The 26,600-nt window shown below is 42.1% G+C and overlaps 1 protein-coding gene across 2 annotated transcripts in view; it reads right to left on the minus strand.

Moving 5' to 3' along the window:
• Window positions 1-415: 415 nt before the first annotated feature.
• The window catches only part of LOC124282875 (major vault protein-like), a 44,782-nt gene continuing 18,597 nt past the window's right edge, over window positions 416-26,600 (minus strand). Inside the window, exons 15-26 of one of the 2 annotated variants that reach the window (XM_046718910.1) lie at window positions 19,455-19,511; window positions 18,915-19,011; window positions 17,294-17,373; window positions 16,462-16,521; window positions 16,218-16,296; window positions 15,710-15,855; window positions 14,273-14,373; window positions 11,174-11,400; window positions 4,624-4,688; window positions 2,695-2,775; window positions 2,154-2,234; window positions 416-1,350 (exon numbers count right to left, since the gene is read on the minus strand). In XM_046718910.1, coding sequence (XP_046574866.1) covers window positions 1,225-1,350; window positions 2,154-2,234; window positions 2,695-2,775; window positions 4,624-4,688; window positions 11,174-11,400; window positions 14,273-14,373; window positions 15,710-15,855; window positions 16,218-16,296; window positions 16,462-16,521; window positions 17,294-17,373; window positions 18,915-19,011; window positions 19,455-19,511 — 1,200 coding nt within the window. In that variant the 3' untranslated portion in view covers window positions 416-1,224. Of the gene's footprint in view, window positions 1,351-2,153; window positions 2,235-2,694; window positions 2,776-4,623; window positions 4,689-10,584; window positions 10,618-11,173; window positions 11,401-14,272; window positions 14,374-15,709; window positions 15,856-16,217; window positions 16,297-16,461; window positions 16,522-17,293; window positions 17,374-18,914; window positions 19,012-19,454; window positions 19,512-26,600 lie in introns of those variants that run through there. The other variant, XR_006900274.1, reaches the window with a different exon arrangement.

Genomic DNA, 26,600 nt, shown 5'->3' on the forward strand with positions numbered 1-26,600 from the left:
CAATATTCACATTAATATCACAGCTGCCTTACTTCTATGAAGGTTATATTGACAGCTGTGGGATATATATACTCTTCAAAAAAAGTAGGGGAACCTGAACTTTCAATTTGGATAGGAAGTATTTCAGTGTTAACAAACTTTTCAAAGACAGACATCTTAAGAACGCACCACCCCTACACAGAATGCATGGGATATACGTGCTCAACGCAGTAGCCCCATACACATGCATTGAATGTCAGTTTTTTATTTTGATGGTTTTCAAGAAGGTCGATAAATCACTGTAGACTATTAATTTTGACAATCATCTTGCATCACACAGTTGTTAGTGTTTGTTTCTAGCCATGTTTTTTTAATTTGAAAATTGTACACATGCAAATAAAACATGTTGAGGGCCAAACTTCACGTCATACACCAATCATCTTGCAAGATCGATTACTGTACAAACAATTATCATAAGCAAGTGCAAGTGGTGATGCACTCTCAAAACATTTATTATTATCATATCCACATTGATTGACTTTGATATATCTCCCAGTTGTTTCAATTGTAAATTAAAAATGAAGTTCCCCTAATCTTTTTTAAGAGCATAGTGTGACGAGCGAACGCTTTAATCACTAGGCAACCCCAACGCCCCTTTCATTTGTGAATGAGTTATATACAGTTAAATCAAACTGCCAGTATAATGTGGAAGAACAACCTGAAGTGATGCAGGTCTCAGAACTTTACCACTTCAGTGTTGATATGGTGAGGACAATCACAGAAACAAAATTTCAGATGATCTAAATTTTCTCGCGTGAACAAGGGACGGAACTCTGCACAGCAAATAGTGGCATCTTTGATGACTGGGCTACCCATGCCCCTTTGACTTAAGTGTCCTTTCATTTAACTTCATTCAAAATGTCTACTTCTTCATCCTATGTTATTTTTTCAAACCTGGGAAACATCTAAAATTTGTAACTTTTGTAAACTTTCAATTGAATTCCTTCAACAGATGATTGTGTTAAACTGCATATAAACTGCTGCTATTTTGTGAACTGTTATCTTGTGAAATGGGGCCTGTTTTGCAAAAGTGATCGTAGCGCTACGACTGTCGTAAGTCTATGTTAAAGTATGGGAGTTACGATCACCTTAGCACTACGATCGCTTTGTGAAATGGGGCTCTGCTTGGTAAGCCATGCTTCTAGCAATGACTATCAGAACCAATGGTGGAGTGGATGCAGCACTTCAAGCAGATGTCTGCCTATCTTGTTCCCTGCCTACAAGACCACCTGCTGTGTTGAACAGGTTGAGGGGATTCTTGGCATCAGTGAACAACACGCTCTGCATCCCGAGAGCCTGCAGCAAGCGGGCCTGAAAAACAAAGGTAACATTGAAGTTGGTTGGCTGTCGTTTAACACCGCTGAATGCAGTGTAAAACTAAACTCACTCACTCATTCGGCTGGAAACCATAGATCTACGAGTTGTTTTAGAAACCGGGAATCTATATTGCTCAGGAATGATCGATTTTTGTATTTTTCTGGTCACTGATCTTGACCTTGTTAATCTGGATGCCCTGCTCACATGATCAAAATATCGAGCTAAAGAGTCATGAGCTCAGTAAAGTATTCACCCACATGAAACTGTTGCTGATGCTACAGAGACAAAAGATCCTATTTGCAAGGATTAACAATTTGTTTGTCTTATTTAACACCATACTCAGCAATATTCCAGCCATACAGTAATCTGAACCAGACAATCCAATGACTGACCCTCGATCTATGCGAATCCATGAAGCTTTTCCTCATTGACAAGGAGCACTGAAGTACTTAATGGTGAACCAGTTCTCAATACTTTAAGATTGCTATGAATTGAAACAATAGGTGGCATACACATACTGAACGTTTTGTCCCATTCAAGCAGAATGAGCAATATTCCAGCTATAAGGAGACAGTCTGTAAAAATCAAGTCTGGACCTAGACAATCCAGTGATCAACAGCATGAGCATCGATCTACACAATTGGGATACGATGACGTGTGTCAACCAAGTCACGAGTTTGACCACCCTATCCTGTAAGTCGCCTCTTACGACAAGCATGGGTTGCTGAAGATCAATTCTAAGGCGGATCTTCATGGGTTCCTGTGGAGGAACTCCTACAGGGCACAGAATGTCTCACCTGGGTATCTGGGCCAGCTTGGGCCATGGCTGCACATGTCTCTTGGCCAATACTCTCAATCATCTCCTGGAATTTGTTCACCTGAAATTAGACAGTAACTGTCAACATTTTCAATATCTTCCAATGAACAGTATGGTTTCTCCACAGCCTAAGACTATTACAGATATAAACTTATATACAGACTCTAAGATGTTATATTTTGTTGAAAATCTGTTTCCTTTGAATTCCTGTGTTGACAGAGCAGGCTACACAAGAGTTGCTTCCCTTTGGTCATGAGAATGAAGTATTATTTAGTAAAACCGTAATTGTCCATCTTAAAACAATGGCTCTATTGTAATTTCCCTTTATTTACATCTTCAATATTTGAAGGAGAGAATATTCCCCATTAAAACACAGATGTAACTGTTGTTAAATATGTGGAAAAGGATCTAGGAAATATAAAACACAGCTTGATGGTTATGACCAAATCATATGGTGATGGAACGTCAGCAAATCAACCCTGCTTGAAACAGGATACAGTGCATATCTGGATTTTGCTCACTTCAATCTCAGCCTTCCTTCTTTCTTTGTCCAGGTAGAGCTCGTTTTGACCTCGCAGGTAGTTGATCTCGCCCCTCTTCGCCTGTCACACAAGTCACAATACTCTCCTCACACTTAAAAACTCAAACTTTAACTATATGTTAGGGAGAAGGCCTAACAAAATAGATGTGTAAATGAATGCTTCTTAAGCAAAAATATTAAACAATCTATATCAATGGAGCCTGTACATAATCAAATCTGGAAATCTGGTCTATGCAAACGAGTGATTGATGAGTGAGTGAGTAAGTATGGTTTTATGCCTCTTTTAGCAATATTCCAGCAACATCACGGAGGGGACACCAGAAATGGGCTTCACACATTGTATCCATGTCAGGAATGGAACCCGGCGTCTTGGGCATCACGAGTCAACGCTACCCCACCGCCAAATTGATAGGAGCAGAGTTGCCTCCTATTAGGGTATAATGACTTGCACTGGGCCTCACCAGCTTAGGTGTCTACTACAAGTCCCACTGTAAACCGATCGATATGGAGTTTCTTCTGCAGAAATTTAAGCTTGTATAATCTGAGTGATTTCTTGTAGTGTTCTCATACTTTAGTGAGAACAAGTGAGGAAATTCAGTTACTTAAGCTCTGTGGCAGTCAAGTATTGTATGATATACTTACCAGGCAAGTACTACCCAAATAGTTACCATGATTTGTGGCAATCAAGAATCAATATTTAGCATGTTATGTGACAGTCAGGTACCTATATTTACCATGCTCTGTGAAATGCTCAGTGACAGTATAACATCACAGTTAGCATGTTCTGTGACAGTCAGGTACCTATATTTACCATGCTCTGTGAAATGCCCAGTGACAGTATAACATCACAGTTAGCATGTTATGTGATGGTCAGGTACCTATATTTACCATGCTCTGTGAAATGCTCAGTGACAGTATAACATCACAGTTAGCATGTTCTGTGACAGTCAGGTACCTATATTTACCATGCTCTGTGAAATGCTCAGTGACAGTATAACATCACAGTTAGCATGTTATGTGACAGTCAGGTACCTATATTTACCATGCTCTGTGAAATGCTCAGTGACAGTATAACATCACAGTTAGCATGTTCTGTGACAGTCAGGTACCTATATTTACCATGCTCTGTGAAATGCCCAGTGACAGTATAACATCACAGTTAGCATGTTATGTGATGGTCAGGTACCTATATTTACCATGCTCTGTGAAATGCTCAGTGACAGTATAACATCACAGTTAGCATGTTCTGTGACAGTCAGGTACCTATATTTACCATGCTCTGTGAAATGCTCAGTGACAGTATAACATCACAGTTAGCATGTTATGTGACAGTCAGGTACCTATATTTACCATGCTCTGTGAAATGCTCAGTGACAGTATAACATCACAGTTAGCATGTTATGTGACAGTCAGGTACCTATATTTACCATGCTCTGTGAAATGCTCAGTGACAGTATAACATCACAGTTAGCATGTTATGTGACAGTCAGGTACCTATATTTACCATGCTCTGTGAAATGCTCAGTGACAGTATAACATCACAGTTAGCATGTTCTGTGACAGTCAGGTACCTATATTTACCATGCTCTGTGAAATGCTCAGTGACAGTATAACATCACAGTTAGCATGTTATGTGACAGTCAGGTACCTATATTTACCATGCTCTGTGAAATGCTCAGTGACAGTATAACATCACAGTTAGCATGTTCTGTGACAGTCAGGTACCTATATTTACCATGCTCTGTGAAATGCTCAGTGACAGTATAACATCACAGTTAGCATGTTATGTGACAGTCAGGTACCTATATTTACCATGCTCTGTGAAATGCTCAGTGACAGTATAACATCACTGTGATGGTCAGTCATCAATAGTAGCCATGTTTTGTGACAGTTAAGTATCTATATTTACCATGCCCTGTGTCTCCAGTCTAGCTTGATGTTCTATTGCCTCTGCCTCTGCCTTCAGTTTTGCAGCTGGAAAAAACCCACAAATTGCAAGAAAGAATGATATGCATAAGGTCAGTGCCCGCTTCAGTCCTCCTCTCCTAATTGTAAGTCATTTATCATTCAAGTCCTCATTCATTCTATGGAAACCTCAAAACTAAGCCATAGGATTCTGAACACAGCAGAAATCTGATATGAGGGAAATGTTCACTGAGCACTGCCCTGAATGACTGTTTGACCAGAAAACTTTCTTCCATAAAAATCCATCTGTATCACACACAGCTCACCTTCAATCTCACTCTGACACTCTATAAGCATCCTCTCTGCCTGGGCCTCTATCACACACAGCTCACCTTCAATCTCACTCTGACACTCTATAAGTATCCTCTCAGCCTGGGCCTGCATCACAGCTCACCTTCAATCTCACTCTGACACTCTATAAGCATCCTCTCTGCCTGGGCCTGCATCACAACTCACCTTCAATCTCACTCTGACGCTCTATAAGCATCCTCTCAGCCTGGGCCTGTATCACACACAACTCACCTTCAATCTCACTCTGACACTCTATAAGCATCCTCTCAGCCTGGGCCTGCATCACAGCTCACCTTCAATCTCACTCTGACGCTCTATAAGCATCCTCTCAGCCTGGGCCTGTATCACACACAACTCACCTTCAATCTCACTCTGGCACTCTATAAGCATCCTCTCAGCCTGGGCCTGTATCACACACAGCTCACCTTCAATCTCACTCTGACGCTCTATAAGCATCCTCTCAGCCTGGGCCTGTATCACACACAACTCACCTTCAATCTCACTCTGACGCTCTATAAGCATCCTCTCAGCCTGGGCCTGTATCACAGCTCACCTTCAATCTCACTCTGACGCTCTATAAGTATCCTCTCAGCCTGGGCCTGCATCACAACTCACCTTCAATCTCACTCTGACGCTCTATAAGCATCCTCTCAGCCTGGGCCTGCATCACAGCTCACCTTCAATCTCACTCTGATGCTCTATAAGCATCCTCTCAGCCTGGGCCTGTATCGCACACAGCTCACCTTCAATCTCACTCTGACGCTCTATAAGCATCCTCTCAGCCTGGGCCTGCATCACAGCTCACCTTCAATCTCACTCTGACACTCTATAAGCATCCTCTCAGCCTGGGCCTGTATCACACACAGCTCACCTTTCAATCTCACTCTGGCTCTATATAAGCATCCTCTCAGCCTGGGCCTGCATCACAACTCACCTCTTCAATCTCACTCTGACACTCTATAAGCATCCTCTCAGCCTGGGCCTGTATCACACACACAACTCACCTTCAATCTCACTCTGCCAGCTCTATAAGTATCCTCTCAGCCTGGGCCTGTATCACACACAGCTCACCTTCAATCTCACTCTGACACTCTATAAGTATCCTCTCAGCCTGGGCCTCTATCACACACAGCTCACCTTCAATCTCACTCTGACACTCTATAAGTATCCTCTCAGCCTGGGCCTGTATCACACACAGCTCACCTTCAATCTCACTCTGACACTCTATAAGTATCCTCTCAGCCTGGGCCTCTATCACACACAGCTCACCTTCAATCTCACTCTGACACTCTATAAGTATCCTCTCAGCCTGGGCCTCCTATCACACACAGCTCACCTTCAATCTCACTCTGACACTCTATAAGTATCCTCTCAGCCTGGGCCTGTATCACACACAGCTCACCTTCAATCTCACTCTGACACTCTATAAGTATCCTCTCAGCCTGGGCCTGTATCACACACAGCTCACCTTCAATCTCACTCTGACACTCTATAAGCATCCTCTCAGCCTGGGCCTGCATCACAACTCACCTTCAATCTCTCACTCTGACACTCTATAAGCATCCCTCTCAGCCTGGGCCTGTATCACACACAACTCACCTTCAATCTCACTCTGACGCTCTATCAGTATCCTCTCAGCCTGGGCCTGTATCACACACAGCTCACCTTCAATCTCTCACTCTGACACTCTATAAGTATCCTCTCAGCCTGGGCCTGTATCACACACAGCTCACCTTCAATCTCACTCTGACACTCTATAAGCATCCTCTCAGCCTGGGCCTGTATCACACACAGCTCACCTTCAATCTCACTCTGACACTCTATAAGTATCCTCTCAGCCTGGGCCTGTATCACACACAGCTCACCTTCAATCTCACTCTGACACTCTATAAGCATCCTCTCAGCCTGGGCCTCTATCACACACAGCTCACCTTCCAATCTCACTCTGACACTCTATAAGCATCCTCTCAGCCTGGGCCTCAGCTATCACACACAGCTCACCTTCAATCTCACTCCTGACACTCCTATAGGTATCCTCTCAGCCTGGGCCTGTATCACACACAGCTCACCTTCAATCCCACTCTGGCACTCTATAAACATCCTCTCAGCCTGGGCCTGTATCACAGCTCACCTTCAATCTCACTCTGACGCTCTATAAGCATCCTCTCAGCCTGGGCCTGCATCACAACTCACCTTCAATCTCACTCTGACGCTCTATAAGCATCCTCTCAGCCTGGGCCTGTATCACAGCTCACCTTCAATCTCACTCTGACACTCTATAAGCATCCTCTCTGCCTGGGCCTCTATCACACACAGCTCACCTTCAATCTCACTCTGGCTGCATCCTCTATAAAGTATCCTCTCAGCCTGGGCCTGTATCACACACAGCTCACCTTCAATCTCACTCTGACACTCTCACACAAGCATCCTCTCTGCCTGGGCCCTCCTATCACATAATGTCAGCTCACCTTCAATCTCACTCTGACCTCTGTAAGCATCCTCTCTGCCTGGGCCTCTATCACACACGTCTCACCTTTCAATCTCACTCTGACCTCTATAAGTATCCTCTCAGCCTGGGCCTGTATCACACACAGCCTCACCTTCAATCCTCACTCTGATACTCTATAAGCATCCTCTCTGCCTGGGCCTCTATCACACACAGCTCACCTTCAATCTCCTCCTGACCTCTATAGGTATCCTCTCAGCCTGGGCCTCTATCACACACAGCTCACCTTCAATTCTCACTCTCAGCCTGGTCTGTATCCTGTGGCTCTCACTCTGACACTCTATAAGTATCCTCTCTGCCTGGGCCTGTATCACACACAGCTCACCTTCAATCTCACTCTGACACTCTATAAGTATCCTCTCGGCCTGGGCCTGTCACACACAGCTCACCTTCAGTCTCACTCTGACACTCTATAGACGTCCTCTCTGCCTGGGCCTCTATCACACAGCTCACCCTTCACTCTCACTCTGACACTCTCTATGGTATCCTCTCTGCCTGGGCTCTGTATCACACACAGCTCACCTTCAATCTCACTCTGACACTCTCTATAGTATCCTCAGCCTGGGCCTGTGTCACAGCTCACCTTCAATCTCACTCTGACACTCCTTATAAGCATCCATCTCTGCCTGGGCCTCTATCACAGCTCACCTTCATACCATTTTCTCTGACCACTCTGCAATGTCCTCCTCTCAGCCTGAGCCTGTATCACTGGCTCACCTTCCAATCTCACTCTGTCCTCTATAAGCATCCCTCTCTGCCTGGGCCTGCATCTAACTCACCTTCCAATCTCACTCTGACGCTCTATAAGCATCCTCTCAGCCTGGGCCTGTATCCAAAACTCACCTTCAATCTCACTCCTGACACTCTATAAGCATCCTCTCAGCCTGGGCCTGCATCACAGCTCACCTTCAATCTCACTCTGACTCTCTATAAAGCATCCTCTCAGCCTGGGCCTGTATCACAGCTCACCTTCAATCTCACTCTGACACTCTATAAGCATCCTCTCTGCCTGGGCCTCTATCACACACAGCTCACCTTCAATCTCACTCTGGCACTCTATAAGTATCCTCTCAGCCTGGGCCTGTATCACACACAGCTCACCTTCAATGTCACTCTGACACTCTATAAGTATCCTCTCAGCCTGGGCCTGTATCACACACAGCTCACCTTCAATCTCACTCTGACACTCTATAAGCATCCTCTCAGCCTGGGACTGCATCACAACTCACCTTCAATCACTCTGACAATCTATAAAAGCATCCTCTCAGCCTGGGCCTGTATCACAGCTCACCTTCAATCTCACTCTGACACTCTATAGAAGCATCCTCTCTGCCTGGGCCTCTATCACAGCTCACCTCCAATCTCACTCTGGCTCTATAAGTATGTCCTCTCTGCCTGGGCCTGTATCACAGCTCACCTTCAATCTCACTCTGACACTCTATAAGCATCCTCTCTGCCTGGGCCTCTATCACACACAGCTCACCTTCAATCTCACTCTGACACTCTATAAGTATCCTCTCAGCCTGGGCCTGTATCACAGCTCACCTTCAATCTCACTCTGACTCTCTATAAGTATCCTCTCAGCCTGGGCCTGCATCACAACTCACCTTCAATCTCACTCTGACACTCTATAAGCATCCTTTCAGCCTGGGACTGCATCACAACTCACCTTCAATCTCTCACTCTCATGACACAGCTCTATAAGCATCCTCTCAGCCTGGGACTGCATCACAGCTCACCTTCAATCCTCACTCTGACACTCTATAAGCATCCCTCTCACCTGGGCCTGTATGTCACACAGCTCACCTTCAATCTCACTCTGACACTCAATAAGCATCCCCTCAGCCTGGGCCTGTATCACACACAACTCACCTTCAATCCCTCTCTAGGCTCTATAAGGATCCTCTCAGCCTGGGCCTGTATCACACAGCTCACCTTCAATCCCACTCTGACTCTATAAGCATCCTGGGCCTGGGCCTGTATCACACACAGCTCACCACCTTCAATCTCACTCTGACACTCTATAAGCATCCTCTCAGCCTGGGCCTGTATCACACACAGCTCAGCTTCAATCTCCTCTCTGGCTCTATAAGCATCCTCTCAGCCTGGGCCTGTATCACAACTCACCTTCAATCTCACTCTGACACTCTATAAGCATCCTCTCAGCCTGGGCCTGTATCACAGCTCACCTTCAATCTCACTCTGACGCTCTATAAGCATCCTCTCAGCCTGGGCCTGTATCACAACTCACCTTCAATCTCACTCTGGCACTCTATAAGCATCCTCTCACCCTGGGCCTGTATCACACACAGCTCACCTTCAATCTCACTCTGACACTCAATAAGCATCCCCTCAGCCTGGGCCTGTATCACACACAACTCACCTTCAATCCCACTCTGACACTCTATAAGGATCCTCTCAGCCTGGGCCTGTATCACACACAGCTCACCTTCAATCCCACTCTGACACTCTATAAGCATCCCCTCAGCCTGGGCCTGTATCACACACAACTCACCTTCAATCCACTCTGACACTCTATAAGCATCCTCTCAGCCTGGGCCTGTATCACACACAGCTCACCTTCAATCTCACTCTGACGCTCTATAAACATCCTCTCAGCCTGGGCCTGTATCACAGCTCACCTTCAATCTCACTCTGACGCTCTATAAGTATCCTCTCAGCCTGGGCCTGTATCACACACAGCCTCACAGCTCACCTTCACATCTCACTCTGACTCTCTATAAGCATCCTCTCAGCCTGGGCCTGTATCACACACAACTCACCTTCAATCTCACTCTGGCACTCTATAAGTATCCTCTCAGCTGGGCCTGTGTCACACAACTCACCTTCAATCTCACTCTGACACTCTATAAGTATCCTCTCAGCCTGGGCCTGTATCACACACAGCTCACCTTCAATCTCACTCTGACACTCTATCAGCATCCTCTCAGCCTGGGCCTGTGTCACACAGCTCACCTTCCATCCACTGACTGGCTCTATAAGCATCCTCTCAGCCTGGGCCTGTATCACACACAGCTTACCTTCAATCTCACTCTGGCAGTCTATAAGTATCCTCTCAGCCTGGGCCTCTATCACCACACAGCTCACCTTCAATCTCACTCCTGGCACTCTATAAGCATCCTCTCGGCCCTGGGCCTGTGTCACACACAACTCACCTTCAATCTCGCTCTGGCACTCTATAAGGTATCCTCTCAGCCTGGGCCTCCCTATCACACACGCTCTTCACCGTCTCACTCTGACACTCTATAAGTATCCTCTCGGCCTGGGCCTGTATCACACACAGCTCACCTTCAATCTCACTCTGACACTCTATAAGTATCCTCTCAGCCTGGGCCTGTATCACACAGCTCACCTTCAATCTCACTCTGACACTCTAAGCATCCTCTCAGCCTGGGCCTGTATCACACACACAAGCTCACCTTCAATCTCACTCCTGGCGCTCTATAAGCATCCTCTCAGCCTGGGCCTGTATCACACACAGCTCACCTTCAATCTCACTCTGACACTCTATAAACATCCTCTCAGCCTGGGCCTGTATCACAGCTCACCTTCAATCCCACTCTGACACTCTATAAACATCCTCTCAGCCTGGGCCTGTATCACAGCTCACCTTCAATCTCACTCTGACACTCTATAAGCATCCTCTCAGCCTGGGCCTGTATCACACACAGCTCACCTTCAATCTCACTCTGGCACTCTATAAGCATCCTCTCAGCCTGGGCCTGTGCTTCAGCTTTGGCTTGCCCAGTTGACTCAACAGCTGCAGCTATAGCACACAGATGCAGCAAGTTGGCCCTCTCCTTCTCTGCATCCTTCTCATTGGCCAGCTTCTGTCTCTCCAGCTGACCGCGTGCAGCCTGCTCAATCTTGTCAGCCTCATGGGCTGCTGCATTCTCTATGGACCTGTACAGTATTTATGAGGGAATTAGCCGTCATGACTTGCTACTCACTAGTGGTGGGAATTGGTTAAAGTTTCAAGACTAATCATGGTTTAACAAAAGGACTGTTGATGGTTTAATGAATAATCATAATTGAGAACACAGAAATACAAAGAAATGCAGAGCTGTAATTCTGCATTTGTCCTTAAAAATGTAATTTTTGGAGTAAAATTGATATTTTATACTTATCCTGACTCATGCTCTTTTTGCTTGTCTTCTTCTTCTTGCGAACATAGTGGAACACTTGTATCTCCCTAATTGAAGCTCCCTTCAATTTAAAATCACTAATTAGTATTCACCACGAGTTACCTCCTTTCCACAAGCGCGGGAACGAGGGCGCCACCTCTACCCATGTGCCTCACTCTCTCCTCATATACTGAGCCCAACATTTGAATTTACAGGAAATCCAAAGTGTTATTTGGGGAGGATGGGAGGGGCTGACCTCATGAGTCAGGATAAGTATAAAATATCAATTTTACTCCAAAATTACATATTTTCCTTATCCTGACTCATGCTCTTGCTTGTAGCATCCTACGGACGGAGGTGGGAATATCTAATACTTTGGATTTTTAATAATTAGTGATTTGAACTGTGATGATTGTAATAACCCTATGGGAACTTCATAAAGGCACTGAACTGATGAATTCCTGCTGCTAACTTATCAGCTGCCATATATGTTAAAAGGTTATTACCATGTACTTATTATGATAAAGTATATATAACATTAATACAATGCTTAAGACTAATAGACTTAAGCTTGTTAATATGCTAGTATAAACTCCTTAGAGTTTGTTAGCTAAAATACTTTAAGATATAACATAGTACTAAGCTTAAGATATGATTAAACTTAAGCTAATTATATAATAGCAAACTCTTTAGAGTTTGTTAGCTAATCTACTTATATGATATAGATATAGTGCTGAGCTTAAGATATGAATAAGCTTTAGCTACCTATATATATAATAGCAAAACTCTGTAGAGTTTGTTAGCTAATATATTTTTATAATATGAGTATAGTACTATGCTTAAGGTATAATTAGCTTAAGTTACCTATATAATAGTAAAACTCCGTAGAGTTTGTTAGCTTAATTAACTTAAGCTATGTATAAAATAGCCAAAAACTCTGTAGAGTTTGTTAGCTAATGCATTTATCATGTAACCATAGTATTACTCTTAAGATATGAATAACTTAAGGTAAATATATATAATAACAAACTCTGTAGAGTTGTTAACTTATATATTGTATGATGTAATAATCATAGTACTGTGATGATAAAAGGAACTTAAGTAAATTATATATAGCATGAAGCTATTTAGTATTGTTATAAGATAAGTAAAAATCTGTTAGATTGACTTATCTTCTAAGAGGAACTGTCAGCTGTTGTGCGAGGACCATGGGATCGAATTGGTGTATACCTGAGACGTCCTCCTGGTGGTGATATCTCTCAGATAATGGTTTGCAACCACCATATCGATTTCCAGAAATAAACCCTCCATTATTTCAATCACATTTGTGTAGAACAATTGTAGAAGTTAGCGCTATAATATCATGAGTATTAAGCTCATGGAGGGTCGGAATAGGTCCATCCGCATATGCACGTAGTATGACAGTTCTGATCCAAATGGAGATATAGTACATGAGACTTCACTCTGCGTAAGTTGATGATAGAGGAAATAATCTGTTGCATTTTTCCTCCTGTTTGGTTTGGTGGAGATAAATTTACAGTGCTCTTGCTGGCCATCTTGATAGAATCATCGTGATCATGGGGTCCAAGTATGTCATCCAGGCGGTTGTTCATAAACCCGGATCAGCAGCAGCATAAAAACGCAATCTGTAATAGTACAGAATTTTCATCAACGAATCCACTGAAACAAACACGCGCCCCGTGAATAAACTGTAGAAAAAAACGAATTAAATATCAATATATAATCGCTTGAAGGATACTAGCTAAACCTCTATAGATGTCTATACGAGGTAACTAACTAAATATAATTCAAAGGATATAGTGTGTCGGAGACACAGGCGCTTCTCACGTCCAGCTCACTGGGCGAAGAAGGAGAGAGTGAGGCACATGGGTAGAGGTGGCGCCCTCGTTCCCGCGCTTGTGGAAAGGAGGTAACTCGTGGTGAATACTAATTAGTGATTTTAAATTGAAGGGAGCTTCAATTAGGGAGATACAAGTGTTCCACTATGTTCGCAAGAAGAAGAAGACAAGCAAAAAGAGCATGAGTCAGGATAAGGAAAAATTAACAGTATGTAGAGTAAAAAACATGAGAATGATATCATTCCATATTCTGCAACACAAAATCATCAACAATCAGTGTTTTCAGTAGCAACTGAACCTCCAATGACAGATGTGGTGAGCAAGGACCCACTACTGGAGAACAATGACACGCAATAGAGCGAGAAACTGAATGTTCAGTCACCTTGTATGACCAGAAATGTTTGATTTGCTTGTTTGTTGTTTAACATTGCACTCAGCAATATTCCAGCTGTAAGGTGGATAATTAATAATCAGATCTGGACAAGACAATCCAGTGATCAACATCATGAGCATCGATCTAAGCAATTGGGATACGATGACATATGCCAACCAAGTCAGCGAGTCTGATCACCATTCCTCGCCTCTTATGACAAGCATGGGTTGATATTCCAGCAATATCACAGCAGTGGACACCTGAAATGGGCTTCAAACATTGTACCCATGTGGGGAATCGAACTCTGGCCTTCAGCGTGACGAGCAAACGCTTAAAGCACTAGGTTACCCCACCGCCCCTGGACCACTACATCGGCAGACATAAAAGATGGTTGCTGAAAACAAATGTCAAGAACAAACTTTGTAGCAATCTCTATGGCCATCTGTATTGACTTGCTGAGGCTGTCCCTCATCTTCACGTCTGATGGCTCGATGCTCTGAACGTCGATACTGGTAATTACCTGGTGATATAAAGGAGTGAGTGAGTGAGGTTTAGTTTTACACTGCTTTTATCACTATTCCTGCAATATCACCATGGTGGATACAAGAAATGGGCTGCACAAATTTCACGCCTTGGGGAACCAAATCCAAATCTTTCGCGTGGCAAGAGAACGCTTTTAACCACTAGGCTACCCTAACGCCCTGTGTAATATAAGGAAACACAGAATCAGCATTGTACTATTTGTAGAACTAAGGCCTGCAGAAACAACTGCTGACAGTGTCACAAAAATATACTACTGCCTGGGCAACTTATATCAGTCAACGATTTTTGCTGTGTGGCTATACATTAATAACTCTAATCTCACCTCTTGTTGTTGTAAGAGTGAGTGAGTGAGTGAGTGAATGTTTCTCATTCTCTTACCATACAATTTCCCAAGCATCATGTAAGATTCAGCCTGTAAAAAAGATGCAGCAAAGACCCTTTCTCATTCCATTTCTTCATTTGGTTGCAAAAATTGTTTCGTTTTTTTAGTTTCTACAGAGAAACTGTTTTGATCAACATCATATAATTATACATCTAAACTTTGCTTACGTCAAAAGCTTACTGCATCAATGTATGTAATATGTGCAGTGAAAGTTCCGGAACTTATGGCGACATGTTTCTTAAGACACACAAGTGTCTTATGATATCCACAAGTATCTAATGACTTCTTAAGTATCAATCAAAGTTGTTTTAAGTTTAAGAGTCTAATCCGTTCAAGGGTGCCATCCTATCTATAATGGAGAGCGGAAGGTCGCGGGTTCGATCCCCGACCGCGTCATACCAAAAGACGTTAAAATATGGTACTTGTTGGTCCCTGCCTGGCGTTCGGCATTAATGGGTACAACAAGGACTGCTCGGCTCGGAGTCAGTATAATGTGTCTGCGCATGCACGTCGTCATATGAGCGTAATATTCTCAAGCACGACGTTAAACCCAATTTCACCTCACCTCACCTATCTATAATCCAATATCAACACCCATCACAGTTTGTTCCATCACAGTGGCTCGACAGTAAAAGAGCAGCAAACTAGCTTCAGCATCAGAGACATCAGCGATGGTATTTGATTGTGACGTGACGGTAACCAAAGAATAAGTGAGTGATTTGGTCTTATGCCGCTTTTAGCAGTATTCCAGCAATATCACGGCATGGGACACCAGAAATGGGCTTGATGCATTGTACACATGAACGGAATCGAACCCGGGTCTTCGGCGTGATGCTTAACCCACGACGCAACGCACTCCCACTGCCCGTAACCGTAAAGGTCACAATGGACAGTAAAAAATGAATCGTGATGCAATTTCATTGCCACATACCAAGTTGTTTTCACTGAATCTGATGTGTGTCCTGAGCTGCTTGTTGACAGGGTTGATACCGAAAACGGCCGTTCGTATGATCTGCAGGGAGTGTCTGTGGAACTCATCAAAGGGAACCAGGGCAACAGCACCTCTGATCCGGCTTCCTGGAAAAAGGTGTTCAGAAGAAATAGTAACAAATTGTGCTACGTTTGACAGCTTTCTAAAAAAGTATTGTGTATTCATAGCTTTCGGCTGTGGGAGCCATGCCATTCTTGTGGAAGTGCGATGGCTGAGTGGGTTAGATGGCTGACTTTGTGATGGCAATTAGGTGCCTGACTCTGAGAGTGTAGGTTCAAATACTTGATTGGACGCAACCCAACAAAAGTACTGGAATCTGTATTTTACTGAGAAAGTGAAACGGGGCCCTGGATGACATAAAGCTAAAAAGGCAATAAATAGAAAAAAGCGTCACAGAAATTATTTCAGTTACTGAAGAGAATGTTTCTTATTCATACATCATACTTACCAACTTGTCGACAGGCAAAGCCAATGAAGTCTGGTACAGCAAACATTTGCTTCAGACTTTCGTCATCTTTTCGATCGTACTGAAAGCAAATCAAACATTCATGTTCATCGGCAGTGTACAAGTTATCAACTTTTACAGACTATAAATAAACATATAAATATTAACATACATTATAAAAATAAGCAAAAAAATCTATATGAATAACTAAAATATATCATCACAAAAATTGTTGAATTGTAATTACCTCGAAATGATTGTTGAATGCTATTTGGATTCGTAGTCTTGCATGATCTGCAGTTTCAACCTGCATACAATAAACAAAAGCCATGTTAAGTAAGTTCCACACGTTACAGAAACATAAGAATAGATAATGGGTAGTGTTCAGTCCAAGTGCTCAGTCCATGTGCGTACAACTTCCGCTTAACATGTTCATGAGAGTCTGTATAACCTTTACGCCATTTTGATGCTGCATCAGTTTGGGCCTCCCAGTACAGGAAGCCATTTCTGTTTGCAAAACAAGCATTGTAACAAAGGCGTCATGTGCCTTTCAATTTGAATCTATCAGTAATAGAGAATTTATGTCACACATGCTTTACCAAATAATGGCAAAGTGTATGCAACTTTGCAAGCTGTTCATTGGAATGAAAACCTGACTTCGTACAGCTAAGTGATGAGCTAAGGTAATGTTTAAATAGTGAAGAGAAGTGAAGAGAAGCTGTGAACCGCTTTTCACTTCAAGACATTGGCAAGAACTGGAAGTAATACTAAGTGGTGTGCAATGGGAGACAACTCTGCAATTGAATAATGTCTAGACCACTAGAAAATAACGCCAATCATGTGAGAGAGTGAGTGAGTGAGTATGGTTCTACGTTGCTTTTAGCATTATTCCAGCAATATCACTGTGGGGGACACCAGGAATGGGCTTCACACATTGTTCCCATGTGGGGAATTAAACCTGGGTCTTCAGCGTGAAGAGCGGACACTTTAACCATTAGGCTACCCCACCTCCCCTCAAACATGTAACTTAACAATGACATGGGTAATGTCATACATGAATAATGCAAAGATCCTCTTACCTCAAGAATATCTGTAATAAAGTCTGGCCCCAACATCATGCATAGTGACTTCAAAGCATTGGCTTTCTTAGGTTTTCCAGCTGATGTACAGAAAAAAAAAAACAACCCACACTTTCATCAGAGTGAAACGTACTTAATAACGTACATATTTTCATGATCAGAGTAGTGTAGTTTTGAAGCCAACTTTAATCTTACAGATGTCAATATTAACACTTAATATTTCATAATTATGTGTGTATCTATAAAGGGCATGGTCTATTTAAGAAATACACTTCGCTCTACCACCATGTATAGTGTAATAAAACACACTTTTGCCCTGAACTATTATAGTTAAAGCTAACGAGGACGCCATGTCCGAGTGCTTTAACGCTATAATAGTTCAGGGCTTAAATGTTTTATTACTATATGGTGGTAGCGAGCAATATTTCTCTAAGATGCCAAATTTAATACTTTCTAAAGATAATTACTGAATAAGGCAGAAAACAAACGACGGTGTCGGTGACCTAAATTAAGAATCCTCGCACAGGGCCAACTGGCTGGCTGTTCTATTGATGTGTCTGCCCCCTACGTTAACATCTAACGTTACCAGAAAAAATAAATGATAACAGTTTGATGACGGTTTACGTTAGGATTAAATATCTTCTCTGAATTATTTTAATTACATCTGTCATTAACGTAAACCATATGGGGCAATATGAACGCTGCATTTCTACTACCAGCGTAAGTTTAGATAAGTACATCCAGAGGAAGTTGAGTAGTCAAGCGACATTCCACAATTGCATTGTGGGAATGTAAACATTACTGAACGCTACCGTGGTCGCTGAAAACTTGTGAGTCGAAATGACACATTTTTAACCGCCGTAAAACATAAACGTAATGTTTCCACCAGTGATGTTAGCTGCGTGAAGCAACAGCAAACCAAGAAACTGGATGCAACGGTGTAGTTTATTGTAGGAGGCCGTATGAGGCGATGACAACTGACATGCATCGTGACGTCGCTTACATTGTGACGTAATGTAAAATGGTTCGATTACGAGGGGGCACACTAGAATGGCGCAGTGACGGGTTAACGTCATTCAATTGTTACGTCATCAAAAAACTATACCTTTATTGCCTGATAATGTTTGTTTTTTTCCATTGTTCTAACCGCTAGGCATCTTAGAATAATGATTATTACCTTTCAGGATCCAAATCTCAAGTAAACTTAAACACTGGAGATGAGACCCATTTGTTATACAAACAGGATAGCTTCTTACAGCGCTAACATTACAATTTATCTTACCTTGCACATACATGTCTTTTTTGATTGGCTGAGCGTTCTCCTATTATTTTCAATGTACTCCACTTACCACTCGAGGAACATATTCTATGTTACCCCCTAAAAATTTGTTTTTCTTGTTGTCTGCTAGATTCTATGTCATCTGAAAGTCTAGTATTGGCAAATTGCCTAACTCTTGTACTCCTTATTATGATCTGATACCCGTGCTTCAAACAGTTTAAAATAAACACTGAGGTGTTCAGTAAGGAAAATACGTTACTCAGGGAAAATTAAGTCCATGTTCGAAGATGAATATGGAAAAAATAAATACATTTACGGCTGGTACATCAACTATCAACTGACCACTGAGACTGAGCACATTGAAGTTTTCGTGTGGCCCCAGGATGATGAGGTCGGGTCCGAGTACCACCCTCGCTGTCTTCTGCATGTAGTTGTACACCTGCGAGAATGTCACCAGTGTGTACAAGTATTGGGTCAGGAAATGGGGAAATTGATCATGGAACTAACAAAATTTATAGACTTGCAGAGTTTGCTTTTTGTAACAGCAAACACACCACAAATTAAAAATATGAAAGAATTTACTTGAAATACATAAGTTTTTATGTCTGTGTAAACAGAAAAACAAAACTTGATGCGTCAGCGGAAACAGTTCTGCCTATAGATTAAGTATAATCAAATTGCCAAAAAACATATAGATTGCAACATGATTTTTAAATGTCTTTCAGTGTCACAATAAAGAAGTTGACATCCATAAATCTTGCTTTTCTTGTACTGTTACCAAGGTTACAATTTAAATAAATAACATAAACAACCATGTTGTACCATGGTGTAAATATGTACACTGTACCATTTACATCCTCTTTTCCAATAAATATAGCTCACCTGGACAGCTGTGTTGCCAGGGCAACGGTATGTAACTATTTTGGTTCTGTTTCTACCCTGAGAAAAAAATTTAAAAGAGAACATAATGAGTGACGTTAGTGTAGGATGCCGATCTGAATGGCGAGGCCATAACTGACAAAAGGTTAGTTTGTTGTTTAAAGTCGCACTCCACAATATGCCAGCTGTATGGCGGCATCCTGTAAATAATGGAGTCTGGACCAGACAATCCAGTGATCAACATCATGAGCATCGATTTACGTAATTGGGATATGATGACATGTGTCAACCGAGTCAGCAAGCCTGACCACCCGATCCCGTTAGTTGCCTCTTATGACAAGCATGGGTTACTGAAGACCAATTCTAACTCGGATCTTCATAAGTCAGTGACAAAAGGAAGGATGTTACTTTTTGAGCTGTAATGATTCATTCACCCAAGCATCCGACCACCACCACATCATGTATCTTGATATAAATATTGTTTTGTTATGTCATGTACTGATAAAAGGTTTGCTAAGATAATGTAATTTTTTGAGTAAAATTGATATTTTATACTTATCCTGACTCATGCTCTTTTGCTTGTCTCCTTCCTCTTGCGAACATAGTGGAACACTTGTATCTCCCTAATTGAAGTTCCCTTCAATGTAAAATCACTAATTAGTACACCACGAGTTACCTCCCTTCCACAAGCGCGTGAACGAGGGCGCCACCTCTACCCATGTGCCTCACTCTCTCCTCATATACTGAGCCCAACATTTGAATTTACAGGGAAATCCAAAGTGTTATTTGGGAGGATGGGAGGGCTGACTCATGAGTCAGGATAAGTATAAAATATCAATTTTACTCAAAAATTACATATTTTTCCTTATCCTGACTCATGCTCTTTTGCTTGTAGAATCCAACAGAGCCGAGGTGGGAATATATAATACTTTGGATTTTAATAATTAGTGATTTGAACTGTGATGATTGTAATAACCCTATGAGAACTTCATAAAGGCATTGAACTGATGAATTCCTGCTGCCAGCTTATCAGCTGCCATATAGAGGTTATTACAATGTACTTATTATGATAAGTATATATAATATTAATACAATGCTTAAGACTAATAGACTTAAGCTTGTTAATATGCTAGTATAAACTCCTTAGAGTTTGTTAGCTAAAATACTTTAAGATATAAACATAGCACCAAGCTTAAAATATGATTAATTTTAAGCTAATTATATAATAACAAACCCTTTAGGGTTTGTTAGTTAAAAATATTTATATGATATAGACAGTGCTGAGCTTAAGATATGAATAAGCTTAGCTATATATATAACAGCAAACTTTGTAGAGTTTGTTAGCTAATACATTTTTACAATATGAGATAGTATTGTGCTTAAGATATAATTATCTTAAGCTACATATATAATAGCCAAACTTAGTAGAGTTTGTTAGCTAATATATTTTACAATATGAGTATAATACTGTGCTTAAGATATAATTAACTTAAGCTACATATATAATAGCCAAACTTAGTATAGTTTGTTAGCTAATATATTTTTACAATATGAGTATAGTACTGTGCTTAAGATATAATTAACTTAAGCTACATATATAATAGCCAAACTTAGTAAAGTTTGTTAGCTAATATATTTTTACAATATGAGTATAGTACTGGGCTTAAGATATAATTAACTTAAGCTACATATATAATAGCCAAACTTAGTAAAGTTTGTTAGCTAATATATTTTTACAATATGAGTATAGTACTGTGCTTAAGATATGATTAAACTTAAGCTATATATATATAATAGTAAAACTCCGTAGAGTTTGATAGCTAATACATTTTATTATGTTGATTTAGACCTAGTATTGAGCTTAAGATATGAAGTAAACCTTAAGCTAAATATATAATAGCAAAAAACCTTTTAGAGTTTTAATAGCTAATATACTTATATGGTATCAACATAGTATTGAGCTTAAGATATGAAGAACCTTAAGCTACATATGTATAGCAAAAACTCCGTAGAGTTTGTTAGCTAATACATGATATAATGTAACCATAAAGCTTAAAATATGATGAAAACTTAAGCCCAATATATAATAGCAAAAAACTCTTTTAGAGTTTTGATAGCTAATATACCTATATGCTATAAACATAGTACTGCGCTTAAGATATGAATAAGCTTAAGTTACATATATAATAGCAAAAACTCCATAGAGTTTGTTAGCTAATACATGTTATAATGTAACCATATTGCTTAAGATATGATGAAACTTAAGCCAAATAGCAAAAGCTCTTTTAGAGTTTGTTAGCTAATATAGTTATATGATATAAACATAGTACTGAGCTTAAGATATGAATGAGCTTAAGCTACCTATATAATAGCAAAACCCCGTAGAGTTTGTTAGCTAATGTATTTTTTACAATATGAGTATAGTAATTATGCTTAAAATATACTTGACTTAAGCTACGTATATAATAGCCAAAAACTCTGTAGAGTTTGTTAGCTAATGCATTTATCATGTAACCACTGTGATGATAAAAACGAGCTTAAGCAAATTATATATAGCATGAAGCTATTTAGTACTGTTATAAGATAAGTAAAAATCTGTAAGATTGACTTATCTTTCTCCGAGGAACTGTCAACTGTTGTGCAAGGACCATGGGATCGAATTGGTGGATACCTGAGATGTCCTCGGTGGTGATATCTCTCAGATAATGGTTGGCAACCACCATATCGGATCTACAGTAATAAACCTCCATTATTTCAAATAACATTTGTGTAGATGAAATTGTAGAAGTTAGGGCTCTAATATCAAGAGTATTAAAGCTCATGGAGGGTCGGATTAGGTCCATCTGTCTTGTATGCACGTAGTATGACAGTTCTGATCCAAACGGAGATATAGTACGTGAGACTACACTCTGCGTAAGTTGATGATAGAGGAAAAAAAATCTGTTGTATATTTTCTTCCTGTTTGGTTTGGTGGAGATAAATTTACAGTGCTCTTGCTGGCCAGCGTGATAGCATCATCGTATCATGGAGTCCAAGCATGTCATCCAGGCATGTTCATAAACCTCACTTGTGAGGTGTTGTAGCACTATATTCATATCCCCAAGTTGGTACGTGAAACTTCCGTTTATTCTCCAAACAGAAACTTAGTAGGTTTACTAACCATCTAGTTGTGTTAGTAGCTTGATGATGAAATTCAGGTGTAGTCTGAAACGCTGTGGATTTCGATCCACTTGTATCACGTCGTTCTAGGTAAATCGCTGCGATGTCCTTGACGATGTATGTGCACAACCGGGAGTTTGTGTCCTCGATGAACTTTATGTAAAATCGCCTGACTGCTGTGCCCTTGTCTAAACTTGACAGGGAGGTCTCTAACCTGAAGAAAGCAGCCTAATCATGAAGGTTCAGGTTAACTGGGCTGTAAGGAGGCTTGCTCGTTCATTGATATAAAGTTGTCACTTGCAACCTATGTCTTGAACTGTGAACTATGCTCGACCTCTGTGTAGGGCGTTGTTCATCGGGGTCCAATCAGAATAAGGCATTTTGATTCTGTAGAGTACCCGCGCTGTGATGTCACCGGTGTAGCAGGAAAAGGAACCTTGTATAATATAGTGCCGTCGTTGATATTAGAACAATCATCGGTCTTCATCGTAACTTCCCGAAGTTACCCGAGTGACCACGTGTTTCGAGGATTAATGGTAAACGCGCGAAAGCTTCGGCGCAAAATACCTTGCTCTGTAATATTAATGCTGGGTAGGTTATTTTCCTGGCTGTCGTGAAAGTACTTCAGTTTTGAATATAATTCCGACTTCTTTATATATAAAGGTACAATAACTTGTAAGTTGTCAGCTTGTAGACTGTATACATGAATGTATCGTCATAATTGTAGAATTAAAGCTGAATTTGTTGTACATATTTCTTCTCAGAAATGTTGACGATTATGAGTTATACTCGCTGTAACAAGGCTGCTGTTCAATTTCGATATTGAATTGTCTGCAGATATGCGTAATGGTCACGCATGTAGATAATCGTATCGTCGTCCGGGATTGCATATACTAGCAATTTATACGGAATAGTTGATTTCTGTGAAGATCTATGAAACGTCGTTGACAAATTAATACAGCGACGTTCTGTGTTGTAAATAGCCTGTGCAATTGTCTTCGCGTAGGCTTATAGACGGCATCTGGCATACAGTTGATAGACAACTTATGCGATGTCTTGAACGGACTGAGGAGTAGCTATATATGACGAGTGGCTAGTATATGGAGACCTTGGAGGAGACTTCCTCGGTGAACGCCGGAGACTTCACGAAGCTCTCGAAGTATCCCTTCTAGATCTACTGGTGAAGTAGACTTGAGTTACTTAGCCTTCGCGACCTTCGCGAAGGTATCGAGTCAAAGTCCGATTAGAATATATATATATATATATATATAAGAGCGCTTGCTTCGCGAATGGCCTCTGTGTTTAACAGGATGTGGGGTCGGCGAAGCGCTACTCCTCCGCGACGTCCCTTGTAGCTGGTGAGGCTCTAGCTCCTTCGCGGAGGCGGCCTGGGACTTGCTGGTTCTGCATAAGTAGGGCCGAGTGGATCATCTTATCATTTTCAGAAGTCGTGTTACGAAATCTGGTGATAAGTGTCTCAATGATCGTTCTAGATCTATTTAGGCCAACGAACATACGTCTCGTCATGGATTCAACTGAACCAATTTACGATTGTAGTTCTTATTGTTGATATCGATGATCAACTTGTAGTTTTCATCGATGTCTTAAGCCTTGAAGAAGGGGTCCATGTTGTGCGTGGAAAACTTCTAGGCGTGAAAGTTCGGCAATTATGGTGTCTGAACTTTTGTGGCTTTATGGGATGCTATGTCTAGATTCTGTGCTACCGCAGCAATCGGGTCGATCGGAGGTAGGGTGATAGCATCTGCGTCGTCTTCCTTCATCAGGTATGTCTGCGTCGTACCGCCACTCTAGGAAGGTGATGTAGACTTGTGTGCAGACTTTGTGTGGTAACCTGTGAGGCGATCGATGTGGTGATGTACGAGGAGATCGGAGACTATTGACAGCTTCGCGAAGCTCTTGAGTAGTCCCTGACTCTGTTAAATGACGATCTATATTCGGGTGTCCTTCCCGAGTGCCTTCGCGAATGCCTTCGCGAACGCCTTCACGAACGTTTCGCGAACGCCTTCGCGAAGCTTCCTCTGCGTTCGGTGCTGGGGAACGGCGATTTGAGCTTCGCGAAGGCTTCCGTGAGGTCTGGTGGCTGAGTCTGCATCTAAGGATGAAGCCGAGGAATGTGATGATCTATCCCGCCTTCGCGAAGGCCTTCGCGAAGGCTGTACATCTGGGTCCTTCGTCAAGGTGGTCTGCGACTTCCCGCGAAGGCTGCATCGTCTTGGCTGCTACGTTGACTGGAGGTGCCTCTAGAGTGTTGTCTAAGTTGGAGCCTTCGCGAAGGCTCGTACTCTGGGCTGGCTGCTTCTCCAGTCTGTAGTGACCTCCATCACGACCATGATTTGCCGTAGTAGCTCGTCTGGGATGGTCTGCGACGAAGTAGTCGGTGCCATCTCTGCGCTGTTAGTGGTGGGGCCCTCAGGTAAGTCGTCTGACATCAGTGTAGAGACATCAGGCTGCATGACGATCTCTGCTGATGTCATTGTAGCTGTCACCGGTCGCTACTTGTCTCATACGTCGAGGATGATGATCGGCTGATCATCGTAGAGGCCAAGTTCAGCGGCTGGAACAATCTCGGTTGAGAAAGTCCTAGTAGACTTCGCTGAATTCCCTCAGAGGTCGACGCTGCCCTGGGGTGCGAAGTTCGCGTTGAGTGTTGGTAGCGACGGGACCCTCAGGAAGATCATCGAATGTTGATCTGCGCTGACATCACTGTTGCCGACATCAGTCATTCTTTGATGTATTATCAGGAATGATGATCGGCTGATCATCATACAGGCCCAAATCTGCGATGAGAACAATCTCGGCTGAGAAAGTTCTAGTAGACTTCGTTGAATACCCCTCAGTGCGACGAAGGGATGTCTGGGGAAGCAGGACGCTTCTTGGAGGCGGCGGACTACGTCCCACGCCTCTCCACCATTCTAGCGGAAAACCAGACGGGAGGGGGGTCGACCAACAGCAGTAGACTGGCGAGGGGTTCAGGTGTATCAGTCATGCTAGACTCTGCATACGTGACCTATCTGCTGCGCGTCTCAAACGCAAAGTAATTATTTATTAAAGGTAGAATTGGATAAATTAGTATCGCAACTGCAACGTGAATCACATGAAACATGGCGCAGTACAGCTAGGGCATATTAAATGCGGATCAGCAGCAGAATAAAAAACGTAATGTGCAACAGTACAGAATTTTTATCAACGTAATCCACTGCAACAGCACGGCGTCCCGTGCATAAACAGTAGAAACACGACTAAATATCAATATATAATTGTTGAAAGATACTAGCTAAACCTCTATAGATCTCTATACGAGGTAACTAACTAAATATAATCAAAGGATATAGTGTGTCGGGAGACACAGGCGCTCTCACGTCCAGCTCACTGGGCGAAGAAGGAGAGAGTGAGGCACATGGGTAGAGGTGGCGCCCTCGTTCCCGCGCTTGTGGAAGGGAGGTAACTCGTGGTGTACTAATTAGTGATTTTACATTGAAGGGAACTTCAATTAGGGAGATACAAGTGTTCCACTATGTTCGCAAGAGGAAGGAGACAAGCAAAAGAGCATGAGTCAGGATAAGGAAAAATAATGATCAAGATTTGTGTGAAGTGTCATCTTACTGACCAATTTTCAATTACAATACTTTTGACTTATGTGTTTTTTAATAATGAGGTGAGGTGAGGTGAAATTGGGTTTAACGTCGTACTTGAGAATATTTCGCTCATATGACGACGTGCATGCGTGTGTATGTGTATGTGCGGCTGCTTGTACTAGCCCAGACTGAAGCTGGTTTTATAGTGCTGGCCCACTGAGATACCATGCAGCAGTGAAGCATGAATACCCCACTCAGACACATTATACTGACTCCCGAGCCGACCAGTCCTTGATGTACCCATTAATGCCGAGCGCCAGGCAGGGACCAACAAGTACCATATTTTAACGTCTTTGGGTATGACGCGGTCGGGGATCGAACCCGCGACCTTCCG

The sequence above is a fragment of the Haliotis rubra genome, unplaced genomic scaffold (assembly GCF_003918875.1).
Source record: "Haliotis rubra isolate DU_JTF1 unplaced genomic scaffold, ASM391887v1 Scf305, whole genome shotgun sequence".
NCBI classification, from domain to species: Eukaryota; Metazoa; Mollusca; class Gastropoda; order Lepetellida; family Haliotidae; genus Haliotis; species Haliotis rubra.